The sequence below is a fragment of the Anomalospiza imberbis genome, chromosome 4, assembly GCF_031753505.1.
Source record: "Anomalospiza imberbis isolate Cuckoo-Finch-1a 21T00152 chromosome 4, ASM3175350v1, whole genome shotgun sequence".
Lineage (NCBI taxonomy): Eukaryota > Metazoa > Chordata > Aves > Passeriformes > Viduidae > Anomalospiza > Anomalospiza imberbis.
In genome coordinates, this window is record NC_089684.1 from 13291622 (window position 1) to 13318341 (window position 26720).

The following is a 26720-nucleotide window of genomic DNA, read 5'->3' on the forward strand; positions in this document are numbered from 1 at the left end:
GGATTAACTGTACTAAAGAGAAAACATGGTGCTTTTCCTGCTATGTTCCCTTGTGAGGAAAAGCTTTATCTGCGTGACACCAACCACACAGAGCGGTCAGGAGGGACTCGAGATGGTTGTCCCCTCTGGGTCAGGGACACCATGTGTGCCACATCCTGGGATGCCAAGAGTCCTTCCCCATCCCCACAGAGCTGCGTGAGACCCATACCACAAAAAACCTAAAGCTCCAAAACCTAAGTATTCATGGTGAACCAGAATACAGATTTTTTTTTTTTTGGAGAGCTTGGCATTATTATACAGTCACTGTCGTTATGGAGTCACTACGTCAGAGTACTACAAACTACTATTAGTACAGTAATCTGATTTATACAGCTTTTCTTTTTTTTTTTTTAATTTTTAGTTTTAATTACATTATTCTGCACATTTATAAAACAGAAAAACGGATCCCTCCCAGCAGGTCCTCAGCAAGAGCAGCCATGAGCTTTAGCTTCGCGTTTCACGCAGACCCCACAGACCCCAAAGCCGCGCGCGGACTCCGCCCCACGGCCGGGCCCCGCCTCGCTTCGGCGCACGCGCCTGGGGGCGGCTCGCGACGGCCGGAAGTGGCGCACGCCGGGGGCGGTGCCGCGATCCGCGTGGCGCGGGAATGGAGGGGCAGCTGGAGAGGCCGGCCGTGGAGCAGCTAGAGAGCTCTGCCGTGGAGCCGGGCGGGCAGCCGGAGAGGCCGGCCGTGGAGCAGCTAGAGAGCTCTGCCGTGGAGCCGGGCGGGCAGCTGGAGAGCCCGGCCGTGGAGCAGCTAGAGAGCTCTGCCGTGGAGCCGGGCGGGCAGCCGGCCGTGGAGCAGCTAGAGAGCTGGGCCGTGGAGCAGCTAGAGAGCTCTGCCGTGGAGCAGCTAGAGAGCTCTGCCGTGGAGCAGCTAGAGAACTCGGCCGTGGAGCCGGGCGGGCAGCCGGCCGTGGAGCAGCTAGAGAACTCTGCCGTGGAGCCGGGCGGGCAGCGGGAAGTGGTAGAGCAGCTGGAAAACCCGGCTGGGGGGCCGGGAGGGCAGCGAGAGGTGGTGGAGCAGTTGGGCAACCTGGCCGTGGGGCCGGGCGGGGAGCGGGAGGTGGTGGAGCAGCTAGAGAACCTCGCCGTGGAGTCGGGCCGGCAGCGGGAGGTGGTGGAGCAGCTGGAGAGCCTAGCTTTGGAGCCGGGCGGGCAGGGGGAGAACCTGGCCTTGGGGCCGGTCGGGCAGCTGGGGGTGATGGAGCAGCTGGAGAACCCGGCCGTGGGGCCGGGCGGGCAGCTGGAGGTGGTGGAGCAGCTGGAGAACCCGGCCGTGGAGCCGGGCGGGCAGCTGGAGGTGGTGGAGCAGCTGGAGAACCCGGCCGTGGAGCCGGGCGGGCAGCTGGAGGTGGTGGAGCAGCTGGAGAACCCGGCCGTGGAGCCGGGCGGGCAGCTGGAGGTGGTGGGGCAGCTGGAGAACCCGGCCGTGGGGCCGGGCGGGCAGCTGGGGGTGGTGGAGCAGCTGGAGAACCCGGCCGTGGGGCCGGGCGGGCAGCTGGAGGTGGTGGAGCAGCTGGAGAACCCGGCCGTGGGGCCGGGCGGGCAGCTGGAGGTGGTGGAGCAGCTGGAGAACCCGGCCGTGGGGCCGGGCGGGCAGCTGGGGGTGGTGGAGCAGCTGGAGAACCCGGCCGTGGGGCCGGGCGGGCAGCGGCAGGCCGACCAGGAGATAGTGCAGAGCTCTGCGGAGGGCGGTGGGGAAGTCCAAGCTCCTCTGCCCCCAGCCGCGGGACCGCGGCGCTCGCCGCCGCCCGCCTGGCCCCGCTCTCCTGCTGCCGCCGTGCCCTCGTCGGACTCGGACAGGTGGGTTCAGCCCCGGCGCTCCCCCGGGGTCGCCCCTTGTTCGCCGAGGCCTCGGGCGGCGGCGCGGGCCGCTGGCGCTGTGGCTGAGCGCCCGAGAGCCCTGTGGGCCTCCTCGCCGCCTTCCGCTCTCCCGGTGTTTCCCCCCTCTGGAGTTGCTCCTTCCCATCAAACGTGTAATTTTCAGTTACATTTTTCTAGGAGTCTGTTAAATTAGGTCTCCAGAAGAGTGCCTGTAAGGGTGTAGCACGAGTTTGGTGGTTGCGGCCTGGAGAGTGTGGGCCACCCACCCATTGGCTTGAGGTGGTCCTGACAGAAGGCACCTGCAGCTTTTGGGGCAGGACACCCACGGTGTTACTGCTGAAGAACCTGAATGTAGGACTGCAGGTGGGGAGTCTGCACACCATACCACGTGCTCTGATGTTGGCATCTCAGTGGAAAAGCTCATTCTCTGCTTTTTTAAAATTTTTTATTTAATATGGGTCCATCTTCTACTTGCTGCATCTCTGTACTTTGATGTTCAGTGTAGTTGGTGAAAGGTAACTGGTTAAATGTGTGCTCTGTTGCAGTGTTAGAAGTCTGCACACTTTGGTTGTTGCAGTAAGCCTTGTGTTTTCTTATTGGGCCAGTGCAGCAGGATGGCCATGTACTTCTTTTGACTAGAGGAGGCTAAAATAAAGTCTAAGAATCTTCTCTTAAAGATACCAAGTTTCATTAAGAGTTAATTGATTGAAGTTTGACTTCAGAAGTACTTTTGTTGGTTCAAAGTTTACCTTCAATATCAAGAAGTGATAGAGAGTGAAATTCCTGACTTCCAGGGGCTTCACCTCTGTCTAGTGTTTTTTACTTCCAAAATCTGTTGTGCTGATAAACCCTAAAGATGAAATTTTCATAACTTCAACTTACTTATCTGTCTTGTATGTATCTCAGTCTTTGTTTTGTTTTGTTTTTAACTTCCTCCACTGATCCGTGTCCTAGTCTGATTTTTTTTTTTGTCTTTCTCCTTTATTGATGTTGTTCCAAGAAGCCCATTTTTGACCTTTTCATAAGGTTTATTTGGAGAGGTGCTCTTACTTCTTGTCATTACCATGAGCATTTGTTGGAATAAAGAAAGGAGCAATAGAAAGCCATCTATTTACTTGGGAATGAGAGTGGTATTACAAGAATCTAGAAAGAAGTGTTTTTTTTTTTTTTTTCTTCAGGTAGTTGCTTAAGTTTGCTTATCTCAGTGTATTTAAAGTTTGTATTGTATATCTTCAGTTACTAGGATCAATTGTTCCACATTTCTTTCTTCCCCCAGCCCTTGAAGAACTTGGACCTTTGCTAAAATGAGCGTGTTCACTGGTTGAATAAGGGCTGGTTTCTTACTCCACTCTTTACTTGCAATATTGAGAGTTTAAGACAATAAACATCTCTTACATATGTGACAGTGAGAAATACTGAATTACTCTGTGAATATTTACCAGGGGATTTGGACAGGACATGAATTATTAAATTAATCCATTTTATTTACGAAAATTAGAGTTTTTTTCCCCTTCACTGTTCTGCAAGATGTGCTGCTTGGAATAAATATTTTCTTAACTTTCACTCAGCGTTATGCTAACGTTGGGATTTTATAAGAACAGTGACTGTGAGAAGGCAGTATTGTAACTCCCATGTTTTTTTTTTTTTCATTTAGTGATACAGATTCAGATAGTTCATCAACTACACTCTTCTCTTCATCTTCATCAGCAGTATCTGATGAAGATGATCATCCAAATGAGAAGGATAACAGATCATACTGTCTTAGGACAAAGGATGAGTTGCCTATTGATGTAAGTACAATGCAGTATTTTTTTAAACCCTTTCCTACTAACCGAACTAAAAATTTATATTTTAAGTCAGTCCTCCTGTGTCAAGATGGGGATTGATAAGAATCAGAACAGTAAAAGAGAAACTCCAAGGCTGGCCTAGACACAGTTTAGTGGGTAAAGCAAAAGCCACCCGCACAAGCAAAGCGAACCCAGAAATTAATTTGCCACTTTCCATGGACCGGCAGGTGTTCTGCCGTCCCCAGGAAAGCTGGGCTCCGTCATATGTAACTGTTGCTTGGGCATACAAACAGCATCACTGGAAATGTCCCTCATTCTCCTTTTTCACCCAGCTTTGTATGCTGAGCATGATGTTACATGGTAGGGAATGTGCCTTTGGTCTGTGCAGGTCACCTGTCCTTGCACCTCCTCACTGGTGGGGTGGCATGAGAGGCAGAAAAGGCCTTGGCTCTGTGTAAGCCCTGCTCAGCAATGATGAAAACGTCTCTGTATTGTCAGCGATGTTTCCAGCACAGATCCAAAACACAACCCCATAACAGCCACTGTGAAGAAAATTGGCTTTTCTGCAGTGAAACCCACCACAGTTAATAACAGAGTCATGTTTTTCAGGTATATGCATTAAGGAGTGTTAGTGGAATCGTTTCGGAAATCTCTTGCTTTGAAACAAGCATTGGCAGATACTGTATATGGTGTGGCAGAAGGTACCATTTTGAGATACAGGATCACAATTTTACCTTCCTGCTTGTCTTTGGCCTTCGAATTCTCTTACAAAAGTGACTCAGTTAAGTCTTAACAGTGAACTTGATTTGGTGTTGGAAAAATCACTGGCCAGTAGAAAGAAGATGGATGGTGTAGATGGTGTTTTTATCTTAATTCATGGTTGCGTTTAATGGTAAATATTTGGGAAAGTCTTGGCCTTTTTGATCTTGATGTTATTCTATAAGCCTTTGCCAAATGTCTTTGTTAGAATGAAGATTATCAGGTGAAGTGTTGATAAACCATGATAAGATTCTTCTGTTTGTGTGGAATTTTGTTTCTAGTTGTACTCTTTAAAAGTGCAGTTCAGTGCTAAGATTTGAACTCTGAGCATTCACAGGGTGTTGAATTTGAAGATAATGCTTACTCTAGTTGCCTTGTATTTCATAAAATCTTTATTGAATTCACAGCAGCATGGTATATGCATAGAAATCTCAGTTCATGAGTAAATTGGAGGTCGATGATGAACTTGGTGTTAATTAGTCTTTGATAGTAGATTTTGATCCTTATATGAGAAAAAGCCTAATTTGAATATTGTGTAGTACTCATTACTGTATCTGAAGTTTGGCTGTTTGTGTTCTCTCTGATGTCTAGTACCAAATGCAACTTTCAGCTAAAAAAAATTCTTTGTATAGGCTGTTGTGATGTTTACCTCTTCTATAATGATCCAAGTCATGATATAAATGGACAGTCTCCATTTTGTTAAATCAGTTGATACACATCTGGTGCATTTTATGCTATATTGCCTCTTGCTCTGTACATTTTTCTTCCAGCATGCATTGAATGCTGTTGCAAGTGGTCTTATTTTTTGATTTCTGATTATTGTGTTGTACATCGAGTGTGGATGAAATGCCTGTCAATTGTTGGCTTTCTCCAGCTAAATAAAACTGGCTTCTGCCGTAGTTGTGATGGAAATAGGTAGAGTAGTGTCTCTGTAGGAGAGATTTCCTCAAAAGCTGTGGTCCCCCAAGATGAGTTCATTTAGGATGATTCTGAAAGAGGCAAATCAAACTAGTTTTTTTAAAAAGAAATCTTCAAAATGCCAGGGGATTTTCCCAAACTGTCAAATTTCTGCAGTGACAAAGTGGTAAGTGCCTTTGCGTGATACTATATTGTAAACATTGACTTGATGTTTGCAGAAACTGCCTCCTGTTGAAGACTTATCAATAATTCTTCCAGATAATGTTGAACTGAAGCTCTTTGGGACAGTTTCCAGCATCATTGAGCAGCTAGGTAGGCAAGATATGTTTGCTGTGTTCTTAATTATTATAAGTTCTGTATATCTCTGCATGAATTGTGTTCTTAGCTGTTCCTTCAAAGTGTCAGTCCTGCAGCTTCCTATTTCTAGGGCTAGCAGGTTGCTGAATTGGAATTTGAGCTAACAGATGACATTTGTGTTGAATTACCTTTTGTTTGGCTTATATGCATGTGTTTCTATGTAACTTCTGTGTTTATTTTTTTAATTCAAACCCCTTTATTTCTGCTGTTTAATGTGGTTTTTATATTGATACTGGCCACAGTTACTGTATGTAAGTGTTTTAAGAAAATCTTCCAGTTGTAGGTGCTATTTTTGAATAATCCCTGAATATATAGGAGCTGTATAACTGAAAACACAGATGCAGTACAATGCAGTCCCAAGTGCTTGCTTGTTAATATATGAGGACAGGAAAAATACTTGTTTCTTCAACAGTGCAAGTTCATTTATTTATATCTGTATTCATTCCACTTCTGGTACCTTGAACTGCCTGTTGTCAGCAGTCAGAGGATAGTGTGACTAACATGATTTATAGGTGGAGGGTGAGCTTAATGGGATTGAGATACAGCATGGATGTAAGCTTAACCACAGGCATACAGATTTAGGGATCTTTTCAGATCTGTGTGGGACCTCTGTATTTGATAAATGAAATCAAAGTTTTGCTGAAGCTCGTATTACTAAAACATTCACAGTATGTTTGTATTAAAGCTATTTAAAGTGCTTCATTCTGCTTGAACTGCATTCCAAGCAATTTGCTTATGAAAATTAGAAATTAAGTTCAATTTTGAAGTTAACAGTATTTATGCTGAATGCAGTACAAAAGAAAGTAAGTAACTTTTGTTACTAATTTTTCTTTTAAAAGAAGACTTCAGGTAATACAGGCAATTCCTCTACATTATTTAATTGTAGTGAGATTTAATTTCATTCATTTGCAGGAAGCTGAGAGGAGGGTGTGGAAGGTAGTGATCTGGTTCTTTTCTACTTTGCCCTTTCTTGCGTATTGATAATAATGGGGACTTCAAGAAGGCTGCCTTCAGCTGAAATGGTAGTTTGAAAACAGATTTTAAAAACAAGTTCAATCATACTTGCTATTATTCTTAATTTTGGTTTAAAATGTGAAGGTATAAACAAAACTGTTTTAAAGACTGCAGTTTTGAAAACCATCCTTAATTCTAATCCTTACTTGTGAATATAATCTTTTCAAACACCAGTTTACTGGTAGGTGAATTCTTCAGGCTGCATCCTACTTTATGTAATGTGCATCTATGAAGTGTTGAATTAAATTTGTTGGTGAAAGTTAGAAAACAAGCTAATAATCATAATGAAATAAAACCATATGAATGGGATAAACTCTCAGGACATCTGTGATTATTTTTTTGCTTTTACTACCTTGTTTTATGACTTCTCTTTCTCCACATTTTTGTTTGTTTTCAGTTCTTCTGAAAATGGGTCTCAATTTCAGTTGATTTGTGGCTATATTAGGGATAATATAGCTAATTGGGTTTTTTTTGTGTGGTTTTTTATTTTTTTTATTTTTTTTAACTAAATTGATACCTCTGTATACCAAGTTTGTACCTAGTCTTCGGGGAGTTGATTTCTCATTTGGAAGCCACCAGTATTATTCTGACACAACAGTCAGTATTCTTTTTCTGTCCCTTTGATGTCCCTCAGAATCTCTGCTGTTCTCTGTAGCAAGCTTCCAAGTTCATCAGTTTGCAGTGAGTGATACTTGTAAGTGGATATTTCATCCTGTGAGGTAAATTTGAGGCTAGAACAGTGTAGGTTCATGCTTGCTGTGAAGTAGCTGAAAGCAAAATGACAGTATTTTCTATGAACTTCTGCTCAGTGTATCAGAATTTAACAAAACTTGTGCTGTATCTTGCTTCAAGGTACTTAAAGAGAAGAGAAAAATTCAGAGTGGGTTGGGAACTGGAGAGTACAGCTTTGGTGTATATGAGAAACTTTCCCTGAGGCTGTACTTTGGGCCCTGCAGGAGTAGAAGCTGATAATTTAGGATGGTTGGGGTAGGGGATGCTGTAAGTCAGGTAGGCTGGAGGTGGTAGTGTTTCTCCTAAGTTTTGTGGGACTGGTGTGTTGTACATTTTCAGAATATATTTTCCTCAGCCTACTGCAGGCTGGGAGATACATGTGGCGAATCAAGTTGAGAACATTATCTGAGAGTTTTTGGTGTGTTGTTTTTGTGTAGGGTTTTTTTGTGATGATGTTTGGGGTTTTTTGTCTGTTTTTTTTTGCTAAGGTATTTTTCTCATGAGGTTTGAACAACACATAGGGTACTTTAACTATATTTATCTTAAAGGTAGGCACAAGAGAAATTCAGTGAACTGTTAAGCCTGTGGAATTGTCATTTCCTTGTTTGGCATGTTAAGTTTTTTGCAGATTGTGGTAGTAGCAGTAGCTTTTAGTTTGGTGACATGTTGATTGCTGAAAGTCCTTTTATGTAAGCTTAGCAGTGATGATCTTGAGTTTTTTTTTGGAGTCTGAGTGACACTATATACTTGAGTGACTTTATTTGCTGATGGACAGTCATTGAGAAAGCTTCATTGAGCATTCTGTTGTTTTACAGGTAGAGAAGTTCAGTCATCATTAGGCCCAAATGTACTACAAGACTTCTATGGCATTACATTGCAGAATGTCTAACAGATGGGGTATATGCATCTATAAACACCATCAGTTGCTACTGTGACTGAACTGCCAGACAGTTTTGTATTCTGGTATGATTCTTAGGTCTCTCTCTCTCTCTCTTTACCCCAGAGAACAATAATTCTGTAAGCAATATAAGCATTGCCACTCATGCATCATTGGAGAAGGGGTGTGTGATTCCAAGTACTTTTACATGTGTGCGAGAATATTTGGTTGCAGCTCTACAAACCTAAGTAGACAAGTAGTGGTGTGGTTTAAGTTTTAGTGCAATTAACTACATGCTGTTAAAACATAAAGTTCTAATTTATTTTTTTATTTCTATTTTAGTAATAATTGAATCACTGAGAGGCCTACCTCCAGTAAATGAGGAAAGCATAATTTTTAAAGAAGATCGGCAAGCAGTAGGAAAGGTGGGTGTAAAATAAAAACTTGTTATTCTAATATAAAATTGGAAGTATTCTTTGGTGCTCCAGCAAGTAGAGTTGAAGTCTACTAAATGAAAGATAATGCTTCCTTGATATATAGTTTTTCTTTGTGCCTTTGACTTTTGCTATATTCATCTGGGTTTTTAATCTCAAGCATTCCTAACCTGGAATTAATTGCATCCTTGCAGAATTACAGTATCTGGTGAGTTTCCAGTGTTTGATGAGAGTGCTTGTGGAGAGGAAGAGATTGTTTTCAGATGTATAATATCTTGGAATAACAGGCTGTGTGCTCTTTTACTGCTAGATAGGGGCAGTGGTTAGAGTGAAGTTTTCTGAAAAATGAGGAATGTTTTCTTCTATGCTGTACTGTTCTGATTTAAGGCCAGTGAAGAATGTTTGCTGGGAGGGTTGTACTGAATTTTCTGTTTTCTGTAGAAGGAAAGCCATCATCCACAATGGGTACTACTGAAATATCTTTAAGTCCTAGATGTGAGTGGAACAAACTTAGCCTGAATTGCAGATGTTCTGTAAAACATGGCAGAATTCTCTGCTCTCCATGGAATTGAGGAACAAGAGGTAACTGTTGTAAAAGCATCTTGTTAAGATGAACTTGGAGGAAAAAAATGATCAGGAGACTGTTCAAGCATTTGAGACTTCAAAGCATAACAGACACAAAAGATCAGAGATTTGACAAAAGGAAGGATTACTAAGGATGTGAGAACTTACTGTTCCACATAATAAAAACAGTAGCTGGGGAAATACACTGTCAAACAAAACTCGGTAATAAAACTAAAGTGTGAAAGGAACTCTTATTTGATGCTGCGTTTTGAAAATATATTGGACTTAAGTATCATTGTCTACAATGACATTAGCTACTACTGGTCTACTTGTAGTTTACTTAAAAATTTTAATTTTATTTCTTTCAGATATTTGAGATATTTGGTCCTGTGTCACATCCTTTTTATGTGATAAGATTTAACAACTCTGAGCATATCAAAGAGAAAGGCATTAATGTGCAAGATAGCATGTATTTTGCTCCATCAGTAGAGGACTTCACCCAGTATATATTTGCAGAAAAACTGAAACAGTGAGTCTGATTTCTTTTCTAATCTGGTTATAATGGTTTTTTTATATAGCTAAAAATGTTGGATTAAAGTTGAGTTTTCAGTGAGAAACTCTAGTACTAAGCTTTATGTTTCCTTGAGATATTCTCAGCTATGTTGTAATAACAAGACTATACTATTTTGCCTTTGAGAACAATGAAAAGTAGCTGTACACTGCAGGCCTTTAAAGTGCTGTAATTACTAAAGTTTAGCTTATTCTACTTAATATACTAAGCTTCCTTTCTTTTTATGCTGCTGTTAACTAAAATACCGCAACCAGAAAAGTTCATTGATACTTCCTCTATAACCTCTGACACACATACTCATGAGTATAAAAAAGACAGTTTTTCAAGCTGAACTTTGCAGATTTTGTTGTTTTTTAGATTCTTGTATAGGTTCAGAAATGATATTAAACTTGTTTGCATTCTGAACAAGTTTCTATTAATTTACTATTTTATTTCATATCATAAGGCTGGAATTGAAATGTAATTATCAATAAATCTATTTTACAATTGGAGGAAAACAATCCTAGATAAAAATTACCCTCTAAATTTGCAGGAGAGGAGGGATTTGAGTGACAGTGTAGTATGATCTTCAGAAACTTCTCAGCAGTGTTTTTGTATCCCAGTCTGACTGAGGAAAGTAGCATGCATAAATAGGACTTTTAGATGCCATTTAGAGGAAAGTGTACTCAAAGATGCAGACTAAGAAATAAAACATGATAAATGACAGCTAGATATTAATGTTCTAATTCTTGATGAGCAATCATCTGAAATAACTGTAGGTTAGATATCTTTTGTCATACAAGTGACTTAGTTTCTGTTTATTTTGATTAGTTCTCAGGGGTTGGCTAATTGTCTGCATTCATTACAGCTGTGCCAGTATTCAAACTGAATAGTTCTTTTCTTTAGTCAGACCTGCAGGAGTCTTTTTTTTTTTTTTTTAAGTTCCTCATTTCTGTGCAAGCAACAAGCATATTTTCTTCCCTTCAGTGAGGACCAAAATAGATCACTTTCTTGCTCTGATGCTTGTTTGTTTTTCTGCAGCATTTTGATGCCAGCTGGTCTTTGATTTGTGTTATTAAACTTTGTTGCTTAGCACAGTAAAGTGCACAGACTTTAGTCATCCGCTTGCTGCATCAATAACTGTGTGCTGTACTCAGCATCTGAGATGGGAGACTTGTGTTTTACTTTGTTTCATGGTTTGGAAATAGTTTGGTAAACCGTTTTACATTTGGTAGTACTCCACTGTCACAGGTGGTAAAAACCTGAAACCTGGGTAAGATACTTGAGACTTCCATGGCTTACCAGCACAGCTGACTAGTGCTTCAGACATTGTTTCTTGTCTTGATTAGGATGAGTAGTGTGACTTAAGTTAGAGTACACTAAAACAATAATTTATTTCTGAGTTTTGTCAGTACAATTTCTTAAATTTGTGTGAAGCATTTGGTGCTATTGATTGAAGCTGCCTTTTCACTAAGTAGGTTTCATTAAAAATGGATGAAGAATTTCTGATTTTTGAATTGTGCTGTAATGCTGTATGAACATACTTCAATGCTATAAGAATGTGACATGAATAGTAGAAAAGTCAAGCTTTGGTCAGTGATATACTGGAAGATTTTTTCACCTTAGTAGGAGGCAAATTTGATAACCAATAATTTTTATTTTCTGCTTTTTCTTTGTGTGACTGTGTACTGACCAGATTGTGGAGTGTTACAGGCTTAAAGTTTTAAAACTGGTTTTCAAAACTGTGATGGTTCTTTGAAAAGGAAAGGAATCAAGATTAAAATCTGAAAGAAACACTGAGTTTGAATCTTTTTCTGAAATCTGAAATGCAATCTGCTTGCATTGTACAAAGTTACTGTGCTATGAATAAGCCTTACACTTTATAGAAAAATAAGTGAAAGTGTAGTGTAAAACTTTCTGAATGCAAAATAATTTGTTGCTAAAGATAGGCTTGTGTTGTATTGCCTGAAACCCATTTCTAAAAAAGCTCATGTATTTTCATGATTCCTCTGAATTACCTTTTGTTAGACTTCAAGGTCTTACAGTATGTAACTTCACGAGTCAAAAGAATTCCTATATTGTTCTTTGCAGAAGATATTAAATGAAAAGCAGTTTTTGTTTGCTGAAATGGGGAAGGCTGCTTTGGGACAGTGAGATAAACTGCCTGACCTTGAATGGTTTAAAGTTTGTAGTCAGTGATGTTACTTACTGCTGAATGACTGTAGGTCTTGGCAGTTCTTGTGAGCTCTGTTATTTCTGGCAGGCATGTGTGCTTCAAAATAACAAGAATGAAAGGAAGAAACAGTTCAGTTCATAATAATAAAATAAGTTTTCTGCAGCCGAGAAATAACTTTTATAGAGTCCTTATGTTCCTGCCTGTAATGTTTTCTTCTAATTGAATTTTAAAATGTCTTCCTTGCCTTCCTGTTTACTCTTAATCTCCAAAGGACATGTAGAGGTTGAATTTCAGTTTTATAGTTAGGGATTGAGGCACGATGTACCACCAGATGACTTGCCAATGCTCTCATGGGTGTGACTAAGCACCTCTGAAGTGCAGGCTGCTGATGCCAATGGTTATGTAGTTTTTTGTAGTTACTGCTACTTGATCGTTGCTGACTTGATTAATACATAAAAAACTCTTGGTTATTAGAGCAATGACTGAAGGCATTTCACATTGAACACAGTGTTTTTAACTGTATAGTTCCATTTTGCAGGTAAGAATTTTCAGTATTGCACTGTTTAATACAGTTTTTCTGCATATCTAAGGGTTGTACCTTGACATGTTGGGCCAAAACCCATGACTACTGACAGTGTAATTTAAATATGTTTTACAAGTTCATTGCTAATCAAAAAAATTACCTGATCTTGAGTGAAGGACTTTGTAGTGGATTAAATAAATTAGACTAATCCAAATTTATTTTGGTGCTTGTCAGGCAAGACAATTGAGTTTTTGCTTCTTTAAATGTCTTTTGCCTTGCAATTTAATTTTTTGTTTACAGCAAAATAAACGGTGAAACTTAGTTATCTAGCTAACACTGTCTTTATAAGATTGTAAGCCAAGCACCGAGGGTCTCTTGGTTCTGAATTTACTTTGCTGTAGTTATACTGAAAGCCTGTGTCCTATTGAATGAGTTCATCTGTCCAACTGAATGAGTAGATTCTATATAACTGAAGATACGTGTTCTGAAACCAGAAGAATAAGAATGCTTCTGATTGTAGTCAGCAGTTAGCATAAGAAAGTTGCAGTTAAATACCTTAGTTCAGGTTCAACGCAATTAAGGTTCAAAAGGATTTGTTTAAAGAATATTGACCAAAACTTAGTGTTAGGAAATTTGATTGAAATGTTCAGTCATCACTTGAAGTAGGAAGATTTTTCTAGAGTAGTGAAGCCCTGAGTTGGCCTATAGGTTACTATTTGCTTATAAACAATATTAAAAATGAAGTAACCCTTTGAAAAAAAGAAGCTCTTGTTCTAGGAGCCTGATACCTTATAGAAAGTGCTAGCCTTCCTTTATCTGGATTGTCTAATTTGTGTTTTGTGTTGTTTGTTTTTCTTCTTCCAGGGAAAAAGGTTCAGATGCGTCTTGGAAGAATGACCAAGAACCACCACCTGAAGTAACTACAGAGAGGGTTTTTTTGTTTATTGTTTTTGATTACACAAGTCATATGAAAAAAATTCTGTGCTGAGCAAGTAATTAGCAAGCTTATCTTTTTATGGAGACAAGACTTGAATGTACCTCTTCATTGAATGAAAGAATCATGCTTTTCTTGGAGAGGAATCATATTGAGTGTAGAGAGTGCTACCTGTCTCTCTACTTGCTTTTTGCAGTTGACAGAATCTGTGTCTTCAGTTCCTCTAGTCCTTCAAGAACATATTTGACAACATGAATGTTTAACTTTGCGTAGCAGTGCTTTTACCTTCCCAGATAATTTTGCTTCTGCTGGAAACTTTTGTCCCTGTTATTCTATCACTACAGCTTTGTCTTCATTTGGCCACAATTGTTTGTCATCAAAGGCTTACTAGTACTCTGCAAACTTACTACTTCGACAATTAAGCTGTCTGCTGTTCAAAATTAACTTGACATCTCTGTTGCATTCTTTGAATTGCTTCTTAGTAAGCTTTCCCTACAGTTTGCTGTTATAAAACAATAGTTCCATGAGAGGAGACAGGCTTCTTCCATAAAAAAGGCTGTCATACAGGGTCATGTAGAATTACGAGCTCCCTGTGGCCATTGACATAATTTGCTATAGGATCTGTAAGTAGTTCTTCAATGACTTTCTGTCAGTGGTCCTTAATGCCACTCTAGCTATACGTTTTGCGAGTATTCAGTGAGAATTACAAGGCTGGTAGTTTTATTGAGGTGTTTCCATGAAATATGTTTTACATCACAACAGCTGAGTCACTTTTCCTTGCAATTTCTACTTTAAACATATACAAACTAGCTGAAATTCCTAAAGCCTTGTGTCTGCCATAGTACTCTAAAGAGATCTATCTGCTTGTTTTGAATCTTCCAAATGCGTGCCTTTTTAGCATAATTCTATGCTATGTAATATATGCTTCTCACTCTATAATTTGGTAGGAAAGGTGTTTTTTGTGGGGTTTGGTTTTTTTTTTTTGGTAGGGGATAGTGGTTTTTATTTGGTCTTGTTTTTCCAGTGTTCTAACTGATTTTTAGGATGGAATGGAATAGACTTTTTCAGTTGGAAGTACCCTACAGCAGTCAGGGCTGACAAGTTCAGGGCTGATGCTGAAGCATAAGCTGAGGTTTCGAAAAGCATTCTCCAAATGCCTCTTAAATACTGACAGGCTCAGGGTGTCAGGCACCTCTTTAACAAGTCTCTTGCAGTGTTTGACCACCCTCTCAGTAAAGAATTTCTTCGTTATTTCCAGTCTGAACCTCTCTGGTACAGCTTTGCACCTTCCTACTCATCCTATTACTGCATACCAGGTAGAAGAGATCAGTGCCTCACTCTCCCCTTCTTCAGGAAGCTGTAGAGAGCAATGAGGTTGCCTCTCAGTCTCCTTTCACCAAATGAGGCAAGGCCAGGGTCCTGCTCTTCACCGGACATGCCTTCCAGTGCTGTCACCAGCTTTGTTTCCCTCCTCTGGATGCAACCATGGACTTTGACATTCTTGATGTGTGGGGCCCAGAACTGCACACACCACTCAGGGTGAGGCCCCACAAGGCTGAATGCCGTGGGTCAGTCACCTCTGTTGGTTGTCTGCTTGTGCTGTGCTTGATGCACCCCAGAATGGGGTTTTGCCCTCTGGGTTCCAGGGCACACCCTGCTGACCCATGCTGAGCTGCTGCTGACCAGCATCCCCAGATCCCTCTTGGCAGGGCTGCTTTCCACCACTCCTCTCCCTATTTAGACTTGAGCCTGGTGTTACTTCATCCTAGGTGTGCAGCGTTTGGACTCATTAGACTTCATCTCATTAATCATTGCTTGGGGCCTCAATCTATCTAGATCCTTCTGCAAGGCCTCCTGTCTCTCAAGAGAGTCGATGACAATTTGGTATCAGCAGACTTGCTCATGGTGCTTCTAAATGCTGCATCCAGATCATTGATAAATGCATTGAGCAGAACTGGCCCTGGAGCTGAGCCCTGAGGAACTCTGCCCTTCAGGCAGTTCTTCACCCGTTGCACCATGAAACTGCTCATCCACTTTTGGATAACTTGTCTAGAAGGATGCTGTTAGGAACAGTATTAAATTTTTCATTCACAGTCCTTATCCCAGGTTGATGGTTCTGGCTTGAAGGAGAGATACTGTGACATGATCTTTTCTGTGCTCAAAGATAGTTCCTGTAATGATGTATCAGTCTGTCAACTTTTTTCCATGGTAATGAGTGAGAATGATGCATTTTGAAATACAGTTTTTGTTTCCCATAAATGAAACAGAGCTGTGTAGTGCTAACTTCTCTCAAAGAATGCTTGTGTGTCAGTTCTGGCTGTAAATTACCTTCCTTTCTGGTAGAGACATAATCTCACAGAGAATCATAATCTGAGAATTGGAAGTGTTGTATAAGAATTGTACTGTAGGTATGTTATCCATAGTTTTGAAAGACTGTACTCAGGGACTTCTGGTTAGCCTTAACTTGCTTTCATTCAGCAGTTTTCTCATGGAGATGATCCCAGATGGGCTTATTGGCTAATTTTGAGCTCTTCTGTTTTTCAGTCATGTTTCAAAAGCTGTTCAGCAGATGAGCTCGTAGATGTGTAATTTGAGTTTGTAGGACACCATGAAATTTTATTGGCCAAGTACAGTCAGTTCTGCAGACAGAGATTCATTGCCTTTTCCAAAGTTTGGTTTTTTTCTTAAAGATTTTTCTTAATTTAAATTTGCTGTACCTCACTATAGGAAGGAACAGAGGAAGCTTGAAAAAAGTCAGTGATGACAAGGGTGGGCACTCTTCTGACTCTGTGATCTGTCTGTGTGCTCTGTTTTGGAAAAAAACCCACATCTAACATCTTGTAATCCTCAATTAGAATAATCTTTGGTCAGTTCTTGCAGATAGAGTTTATACCATGCTATCCCAAGCTGTGACAGTTGATGAGCTGATAGTAGCTTTTGCTGTGAAGGTAATAGCTGTTGATAGCTAAAAAATAGCTGTTTGCAGATCAAATTTTATGCTACTGATGCTTGGAATTGTGTCTTAGGGGCAGAGCCTTTTAGAGTTCTCAGATTGCAGCTGATTTCTGGCCATCCCCTGTAGTAAACTGTGTGCAAATGTTGGAGTCACTTCTTTTTGTGATAGTGTGAAGCTTCATTTTTGTATTTGTGAATGTTAAATTAATCCATGGTAGGTTTTTCTTACTTGCTACTTTTAGTTATATGATAAACATTCCTTTTTGGCAGGCTCTTAAGTAGCCCAGCTTATTTGTAGAGTCACTAATACAATGTCTCTTATCTTTGTCATTGGGGTCAGAGAGTGACAAATGTGATCTGTATGCTGCAAGCCTAGCAGCAGCAGATAACTGCAGTTTTTCTTTAGGGTGACTTCTAGGGAAGTTACATGGAAATTAGGTAGCAGTAAAAGGTACCTGGTAGCTGGTCATTATTTCTGCACTACTGGAGTATGGGGTACTGGAGTCCTTAGAAAAAGCAGGAGTTGGTGAAAGATTTTACTTCATGGTATACATCATCTTGCTGTAGTTCTTAATGGCTTTTTTGAATATGTCATCCAGTTATGTAGTAGAAGAAATAGTTGTATTCAGAATTAACTTTTATGAAGCTTTTAAAGCACTGTTTTGGTGTAGTGTTTTTGAGATCCATGCTCTGTGTATGTGATAGAAGTAAGCAGCATAGTCCCTACTTTCAGAATTGGGAAGGGGTGGGTAGGAGCAAATCTTACCCTTTTTAAGTAATAAGAGTCAGATATTTTTCAGGGAACTAATTAATGCTGACAGATTTCTTCCCTGACCCTGATAACTTAACCTCACTCATATAAGTTAGGGTTTAAAAGGTAGCAAAACCTTGTGTAACAGGAAGAAAATTTTGCAAGGGCATTGAATCTATTGTAAATTACACCATTCCTCAAAGCTGAAAATTTCTTTGGAATAACATTGCTATTACAAATTCAACAGGAAGTGTTATTAAATATACTGCAAAAAATTCCAGTGTAGTGACAACTTTAGAGTAGAGATTTTTTAATGTAGTTTTAATGCTGAATTATGTATTAGTTGCCAAGTTAATTTTTATATATTTTAAAAATTCATTTTTAAATTAATTTTATCTGCAGTTACTCTTTGAAAGCTTTTTCTTGGCAGCTCTTTTTCAGCCAGACACTTTTCTTTTCTTAGTAACATCTAGGCAATCAAAGATTTGTGTTCAGCACTGGAATGTTGCTCTTTTCAGGAAAATTAGAAAGGATAACCGAGTCATGCATCATTTGTATTATGATAAATTTTTGGAGTGTTATCTTTTTTCTTGTGCTGAGAAGCCAGCTGATTTTTTTTTTAAACCAGGTTTTGGATTTCAGTGATGATGAAGAAGAAAGAGAAGCAAAACAGAAGAAAAAGAAGCCTCAAAGTCAAGGAAGGAAGAAAGTCAGATCAGAAACAGTTCCATCAAGTGAGTGAATGCTATGTGAATGTTTTTGTCTGTTAATCTAAGTTTGGAATGCCCATTTATAACTATCTTAGTGATTGAGTTTTTCTACAGTTAATAGTAATTCTGTACTTTTTAAACTTACATTTGAGTTTGTGGCTACATTCAGTGTTTATTATTTTAGAAGAAAAATTAAGTTTTCTTCTGTTGAAATAGAAGCCCTGTGGAAGGGAAGTGGTATAGCAGCAGAGCAATTGTCAAGGGAAAGTCAGAGGCTCTTATAACAGTGTTGGTGAGGATTGTGAACAGATGCCACCAATTGGATGGGATTCAGCTAAAGCCTTTGAGTGCTGGGAGAAGACAGCGGAAGGCCACGTGCAATTTTTGGAAATCCACTTCTTTGCAATCAAGGGAGGAGATACAGGTATTAGAAGGAGAATTTACTCCTCTGTCAAAAAGGAAGCTCTTCCTCACCCATGACATACAGATGCTCTTCTAAATAACTCTTACTTTTGTAGCCTGCTGAGAACCTTTCTGTTTACCTAATGCAGTCATTAGTTGAACAAAGCTGTGTATAGATTTTCATAATATGAATAGCCTTTACTCTCCTTTCTCCTGCTTTTGTATCTGTTCCAGGTGCATGCTTGCAGCTGTGCTCTGTTTACCATAACCAAATTTTCTTTTCTCTCATGCCTCTCTACTGACAAAACTTTGATTTTTGATTGCCATTTTGGTTGAATAATTCATATTGCGTTCCTCTTTTTCTGTTCTCACTGGTCTGCTTTGGGTGCATGCTTTTTATACCTCTCCCTTTAAATATGACTCTCATCCCATACCCTCTTCTACTGCTTACTCATCAGATTGCTTCAGCTATCTGCAGCATGGTGCTTCCCCATTGAATTTCTCAGACTCCTGTGAGTTTGCTGCTCTTCCTTTGTAAAGCTAATATGCATTTGCCCTGCTGAAACCCTTTTCTCTTGATCTGGGAGATCAGTAGCTGTCCTTTAATACTTTTTGTGCAGTACAATCCTCCCTTGTATCAATCAAATAAAGCCACAGTCTTTCTTGGACTGGCTTTTGCCCTATGGTTTTGACAATTTTTTTTTTTTTTCCCTTAAAAGATGGATCTGAATTGTGCTGCACTTTCTCTTCATCGCTCATGGTTATTTTTTCTGTTAATTCAGCATATGTGTGTTTTCCACCACGTCCTTGCTCTGCCAGCTTATTGCAGACCTGCCTTTGCCTAGGGCTTGCTGAGGCTGTTACTGGATGTTACTGTTACTATGGCTGGTCCATAACTGAGAACACAACAGGAGGAACTGTTGCACCCTGTTAAGGGAGATAGGTTTTGATTTGCTGTGTGTTTTTTGTAAATAATATGGCACAGATTGAAGTTGTGTGCAATTTGTTTTGGCTGTAGAATTCAACAGCAATGATATGTCACAAATTGAGGCACAAAATTGGTCTCAGATGAAGACTTCCATGAGTGTACTAAAATTGTCTCATTACAGTGTTTGATAAAAGAACAAAAATACTTATTCAAGTACTTTACTTCAGTGCTTCCAAGAGGCCTGCTTGTACCCAAGGAATCTTAACTCCTAGTCCCCCATGAAAATGAGTAGAAATTCTGATACCCAACTACCTTTCCAGACTTAAAAACATTTTAACCTTTGAAAAGCTATGTAGTCTAGTGCCAAGAATGAGGTTCACACAGGTTTTTAAATTCCTGTGATTTTATGCCGTGTTATATTCTTGAATACCTTATTGCTCCCAGCCATAAAATCCTTCTGAGAGTTTTAAGTTCTGCAGCTTTTTTAATATCTTAACAGCTCTTTGGAGCATTTTTAGTATTTCAGTGCTTTTCATGTTGTATCCTAATCCCATTAAAGTTTCTATGATATTTATATAAAGGGGCAGTATATTTGCTGTGAACATTAAATACATGCCTGGAGTTCTAGAGGGAAGAATTTGTCTTAGATGAATGCTGAAAGCTGATTGGCTAGAGGTACAGATAGTCCTTTTTCTGATAGAGTAAGTTAATTTTATTAATGTGAGCTTGAGTAATTTCTTGTCTCCTGTGTCTATGCTGTAATACCAAATTGGGACTGGAAAGCTGGATAGCTCTTCAGTGTAATGCAGTGTTGATTTATCTTCAGTTTTAAAATGTGTTGTTTTTAAAAGCTTCTAAAATACTCAAAATTTGCATGTTCCTGAGATACATTTATACAAAAGGAAAGTCTGGAGGGAAAGAAGATTAAATTTCTTTTCTAAAGACTGAGTTTGCAGCTCTCAGGATTGTCCTTTTTATATTACTTCTATCAATCAAGATTAGTCACTAAACAGTAGATTTGCTGGCATTATTTTATTCTTCATATATTAGTTGCCAGTATTATTTGTTGATAAGATTACTTTACAAATTTCATTGACTTCAGCTTGAAAGATTTGTGAAGACTAAACATGATTTTTCCAAAATAATATTACAGCTGTCTATGGGGGGGGTTCTTATATTTGTTTATTCTTTAGATGAGAATAAAGAACTTCATCACCCAGAGCAGCAGCCTGCTTCAACTTACTCAAGGGGATACCGTGGCAGAGGGTTCTCCAGAGATCTCTATCCTCCTCCATCAGGCCCTCGAGGGTTTTTCAGACCGCAAGTAAGACCACCACAGCTGTACTTTTCAGACTGGAGAGTACACCAGGAACCACCAGTGTTTCCACCACCTCACGGAAGAGAAAATCCAATGATGCAACAGTATGCCTTTCCTCCTCCAGATTTTGGTTATGTCAGTGACTGGCATCAGTTCCACCCTCCGCCTTCAAATATGAATATGATGTGGACAGGCCCAAACATGTACAATTTATCCTACTCATTTCTGCCACCACCACCACCACCACCTCCTGCTCCAGGCAGCCATCCTCCTCAGTTCAGGCCTTGCTGAGATTTCATATGGGTCCATGTAGAGCATTGCAGTTTACAGGGAGAAAGAACAGCCTGCCAGGACTGCATTCCCTTATTTTGGAGATGCTTTCTTTTACTGCAGTGGTAGAACAAATGCAGTTTTGTGCTTTGTGGGACATCTATAAGAAATTATTTTTTTCTGTGTATGTTTTCTGTTTCCAAAAAGAAATTTATATGATAAAAGTAACTGAATATTGAGTAATAGTTTATTTTTATGATATCTTCTACTTTAAGATGATAAATAAAAGCCTTTTGGAGATTGGTATGTAGTGGTGTAAATCTATTTTGTAATAAATATAAGAGTTTATACAACTACTGTTAAGTAGCAATGAGGGTATTTCACATAGACAATATTGTAATATTTTTAAAATGATGTTGTATTGCTATGCTAAAATATTTTTCTCAATTTCTGCAAATTTTGCAACGTACATGGGAACTGAAAATCTGACATCTAAATTTTGAGCTAGGTTTTTCACTATATATAAGACACAAACCACTATCCAGCTTCAGTACTCACTAATTTCCTATTAACTAAAAGACTACATGTGGATGGTTCTTTTTTTAAAATACCTGCCATAGCTAGATGTGAATTTAGACTAGTGGCTGACTTGCTGTGTCATATTCGGTGTTCTGCAATGTTTGTAGATCAACCTGTTCAATGGGATGTTTTGCATTTAATTTAGAATCTAAAACCAGCATAATTTCTCTAGCTTGGATCTAGCTTCTCTAGTTCCTAGTGCAGAGATGCTCATAAATACCAACTAGAGTTTGCAGTCAGCCTTTCTAGGAAGAAGTCATTAGGTCTGTCGGAGAGAAAGCCATTTCAGAACCCCCTTGTTTAAATTTGTAAGTGCAGATGGCACTAGATTACTGTTTGATAACAGTCTAAACTGTCTCCTGAAATTATGAGGTTCATCAATTCTCCCAGCTTTTTCTGGGAGGGAGGTGAAGTTACCAACCAAGGATCACTTGGAAGAACCTCTCCCTGTCCAAAGAGCCGGTCTCACAATTGCACTTCCCTAGTCTCTATGGAAGTGACTCTGCCTGACAAGGAGGGAAGACCTTACACTGCATCAATATTTTATAAACAGGAGGGAAAAATACTTGTGGGACCAACATCTTTAGGATTATTTTTCAACTGAAAAGTCATTACTAGTGATGATTTTTGAATCTTTACTAATACAGTCGCCTTGAACTGATAAAAGTTTGCGGTACGTACTTCTATTCTCAAACTCATTCTGACCTTATTACTTTAAACATGTAAAGTCTAAGTAAGCTGTGCAGGTGTTGCTTAGACTTTAATTCCTAATAGCTTGAAGAATGAAGCAAAATTTTTATGCAGAGAGGAAGGGACTGCCTTGTCCAAGACGGTGGAACTTAGAACTAGAATTTACTTTCAGACTTGAAAGTTTGCTATAATATATTTAAATAACAATAGACTCTGGTATATCTAGAACTACTGTTTCATAGGTGTACACCTGAGAAGGTTATATAGATGTCAGTTTATGGCAACAAATAATTTCAGAAGAGCAGCATTCCAGACGTTCATGTTTAATTCAGTTCCTGCAGATTATTTTTTTATTTTATTATTTTTTAAAAAGAATGCCGAGTTCTAGTTTGTTGTGAATGTTTATGTTTCAGCGGAAAGGTAGGAGAAGCTGTATTTCTGGCTTTCTAAGCAGTAACCCAGATATGACTACTCCAATGTTACAAGTGAATTATCAAATGTAAAAGTGTTTTCAAGTTAATTATGTAGTAAGGAGAAACGGTCAACATCACACTTGGACTTGGGATGCCAATGGCTTGCTGTATGTCCCTGGCACAGAGATCATCATCCTTGGGATCCAAAGGGGCAGTTGAAGAGTTAACACCAAGAACAGGAGCAAGGTACTAGGAAGTAATTAACAGTCTTAATTATTACTACTTTTGCAACTGGTGGGTTTTTTATGTACGATAATGTTCACTTTTTTCTGCAATAATTGGGTCTGGACTAATAATTCTTTGATAAGGCTGTTAAGATTTCTCTTAAATGATGTGTTTTCCTTCTCCATATCAATATTTTTGCAAGTAGCAAAGCCCAGTATAAATTTAGAAGTACAGAATATAGTTTGACAGAAATATGCTGCAGTCTAAGGCATTTTACTAGTTCTTGGTTGTTAACTGCAATACTGTTTTTGTGTGCACTTGCCTGATGGCTAGACTTTGGGCTGTGATTGGTTAAATGTAAGTATTTTCTAGTAGAGAAAGTAGAGGAAATAAGAATATTTTGTAGTAGTTGAAAATCTCTCTATTTCTGACTCCTGTTGTCCTCACATTGGGCCTGAAAAGCTGCAATAGAGCATTGTCACTTATGTAATATTTTTAGTTATTCCCTTTTTTAGGGGAATTTCTTCATGGTCTGCTTTCCAGAGAAAGCTTAAGGCATGAGATGGAGGGGAGAGACTTGAAAAAGAGAGGCTTAGGGGAAGATTTGCTATGATTTTTCAAAGGGCTGAGGTTTACAAATAGAAGTATTGATGCAGTAAACTATTGGATTGTATAAATTACTGTGACATGTGATAACATGGGAAATGGAAAATGTAACTGCACATTTGACAGCATTCCTCTTAAATTTCTGAACAAAAGTGGTACTTTCGTTGGTCTTTAATTTAGACAAGAGTCAGCAGCAGGAAGGGGATGAACTCATCTTGGAGGTGAACAGCAAAAGGACAAAGAGGTTTCTTAAACTCTGACAAGTGGTGTGGGAAGCAGGGAAGAGCATGCTGCCATAAATTGCTTGGAGAGATGATGGAATCTCCAGTCTTTGAGGGATTCAGAATTTGACTTTGGACAATGGCCTGTGGGATGTAATGTCCAAGTCAATCTTTGAGTGGAGAGGTGAACCAGGTGGTCTGTGAAATCCATGTAAGCCCAAACTATTCTTTTCATTACTGTCATTGTTCTGGAGTTCGGTTTTCTCACCAGAGATTTTTTTTTGTCTCTAGATGCTGAGACATGAATAGCCTACCCTGAATTGCTGGTTTTTGGGAAGCTTAGCTTTTCATTTATGCTATTGTATTCTTTCATTGTACCTCAGATTTTTATAAATAAAATAATTATGTTGTTCTAAAAGTTGGACTTGCTGCAGAAAATAATGAGTGCTTCCATTTCACTGGATGTAAGATGAATTGAATTGTTCCTTTGTTTATTAGTTGTTTGGAAACTAATGCTAATGAGAGTCTTAGTTGCTGTCATTTTCCCTTAGGAGGTAAAGTAAAACATTTTGTGTTGTACAATTTATTTTGAGAATGTTATCAAGGAATAACTACCCAGAATTTTTTTTTAATGCAACAACAAAACCCTGAGAATTATTTTTAACAAATGTTCTCAAAAGTAGGGATTTTTGCCTTAGATAAGACCTTTTTAATAATGCAAGGCACTCATGAAGGATGCTTATTAATGACACACAGATGAAAATAAGAACTAAGCAGTTTCTTTGTAGGTTATATTTAGATGTTTCCAGGTTCCATTTTCTATTTCTTTGCAACTCAAAGGTATAGTCAGTTATTCTTGCCTAGTGAATTTAGTGAAGCACATAATCTGATTTAGAGGATTGATGAATCTGTACAAAACAGTCGGTAATAAATTTGTTATGGTGACAGGTGAAAAAATGGAAAACACTGCCAATGATGACAAGGCTTTTACAGAACAGTTTACCTGTCAAGGCAAATGCATAATCTGAAAAGCATGAATCTTTCTTTATCTTCATCACTGTGGGGTAGCCTTCACTTGCCATAAATTAAATCTGTTGGAACTATGGAAGAATAATATTGTTGATTTTCCTGTGACTCTGATGCTCTGCATTTTTTAGGCAATGTTTTGCGAAAATGCTTTGTTAGGATTTGCTGTTTGGCTGTTGAGGTTTGAAATGGATGGACATTATGAATCACAGAATGGTTTGGATTGGAAGGGGTCCTAAAGACCATCTGGGTCCAACCCTTCTGCAGTGGGTGGGGACACCTTCCAATAGATGAGAGCACCATCCAGTCTGGCCTTGCTTAGTGCACAATGCTTGCTGTTTATTAGCAGAAAGCCAGTTACACAGAGGGACAGGAGTGAGCCCCTGTCACACACTCCAGCTTTGAACTTGGACACAGAATCTTCTCTCTGACTCTTCTGTGCCCACCTGAGTAGTTGCAAGTACATTGGCAGAAAACAGCTTGCTTTGCAAAATACTGAAACTACTGTGGGATCAATTATAGGTAGGAAGTGTCTTAAGTTTGCTTATATCAAGTTTCAGACTATTGTTTGCATTCTAAGCAGGAAGTTTTCACTCTCTTGAGTTTCCTCCTGTGGGAAGTAGGAAACAAAAATCTAGAAACTTCTAAATCATCAGAATGAAACTGGTGCTTGATACCAGAATTAGTTGTTATGAAGGTCTGTCTTTTGGAAGAAGTGGTACAGCTAATATTTTCTTTAAAGAGAAGAATGCTACCTATATCCATTTAATACTATTTACTCAATTTTTAATATGTACATTAGGTGGTCTCAAATCTGTTTTGTGAGAATTGCATGATGTGAAACCTGTAAAAAACCAAAATATTTTCTTCAACGTAGACCCAGGAAAAGAGAGTATATTTTGTGACGTTCCAGTTGATTCTTTTATGTGAATATTTAACCTCAGGGAGGCTTTCAGTTTGCAATTGAAAATTATACCTAGTCTGTAAAGAATTGTTAAACCTGTCTACTGGATCTTCACAGTCTCAATTGCACCTTTCCTGGGCTGTCCTGTGTAACAGTATGCTCCTTTATGTATAAGCAAACATTTATTAAATGACATTTTTGTGAGCACTTTTTGCAGAAATCATGGTCTGTGTTTAGTTTCTTGGTTATACTCTTCACTGTGATGTGTTTAATTCAGTTTTACATTTATTTATGATACTCTGCAGTCTCCACAGCTTGGCTTTGCCACATAGTGATGCACTTGATCTTTGGTCTTGGTCAATGCTTTCTGCAGTGAAGAGAACAGAGAGGTATATTTTTTCCTACTTTTTGACGCTCTGCAACACTCATCTCTGCCACTTTTATATCCAAAAGAGGTACAGTACCATGTGCATTGATACTCTGCGTTTGGTGACTGCCTGTTTGGTTTTCCCCTTGCGATTTATCCCATATATAAACATTATACTCTCTTTATGGTGTACCTCATTTTTGCTCTCAGTGCCATTCTGATCCTGAAATTACTTAGACATTAACAATTTCCATCCCTCCAGCACAAGATGATGAAGTGACGATATCAGAGTTTGAGATGGAAACAGTAACTGTTCCCTAGAGAAAAATACAGCCTTGGGTAAGTTATGTAGGTCATGATGCTCCTTTGTCTGGGAGCAGAGAATCCTATTTGCTGCTTCCTTTTGCAATTCCAATGTAGTGGAAGAAGAAACTCTTACTGACTTTAGCAGGAAGACGATTATTATACCCTTCAAAATTGAGGCATGTATGGATGTGACAGTGTAGAACATTCAGATTATCAAATTGCCACCATGAATCTCAAGAAAATCAGCAATTTCTTGGACTGGAGAAACAGCGGGGGATAACTAATAAAAAAGGTATAGTATTTATAAAGATACTAAATTCTCAGCAAAGTATTTATATTTAGTTTGAAGTCATTTTGGTGGAATATGTAGCACACTGTATGATGACTTCATTATGATAAACTATAGAGGGATTGTTGTTCTAGAGGTGGTGCTTGTTAGGCACAAGTTAGGTCAGTGTCTCCTGTGCTCTGGAACTGGGTCGGCATTTTCGTTTAAAAAGGGAATTCAGGCAAAATCAATTCGTCTAGTATGGATGTCTGGAAAACATTGAACTTTGG

The 26720-nt window shown here is 39.2% G+C and overlaps 1 protein-coding gene across 1 annotated transcript; it reads left to right on the plus strand.

Annotated features, from left to right (window-relative positions):
* Nucleotides 1-646: 646 nt before the first annotated feature.
* NAF1 (nuclear assembly factor 1 ribonucleoprotein) lies at nt 647-21131 on the plus strand. The gene is made up of 8 exons (XM_068189258.1): nt 647-1845; nt 3521-3656; nt 5549-5642; nt 8653-8735; nt 9677-9837; nt 13422-13473; nt 17826-17931; nt 20431-21131. Exons 1-8 carry the CDS (start codon nt 647-649, stop codon nt 20844-20846), a joined length of 2247 nt encoding a protein of 748 aa, XP_068045359.1. The 3' UTR covers nt 20847-21131.
* The last annotated feature ends 5589 nt before the right edge of the window (nt 21132-26720 follow it).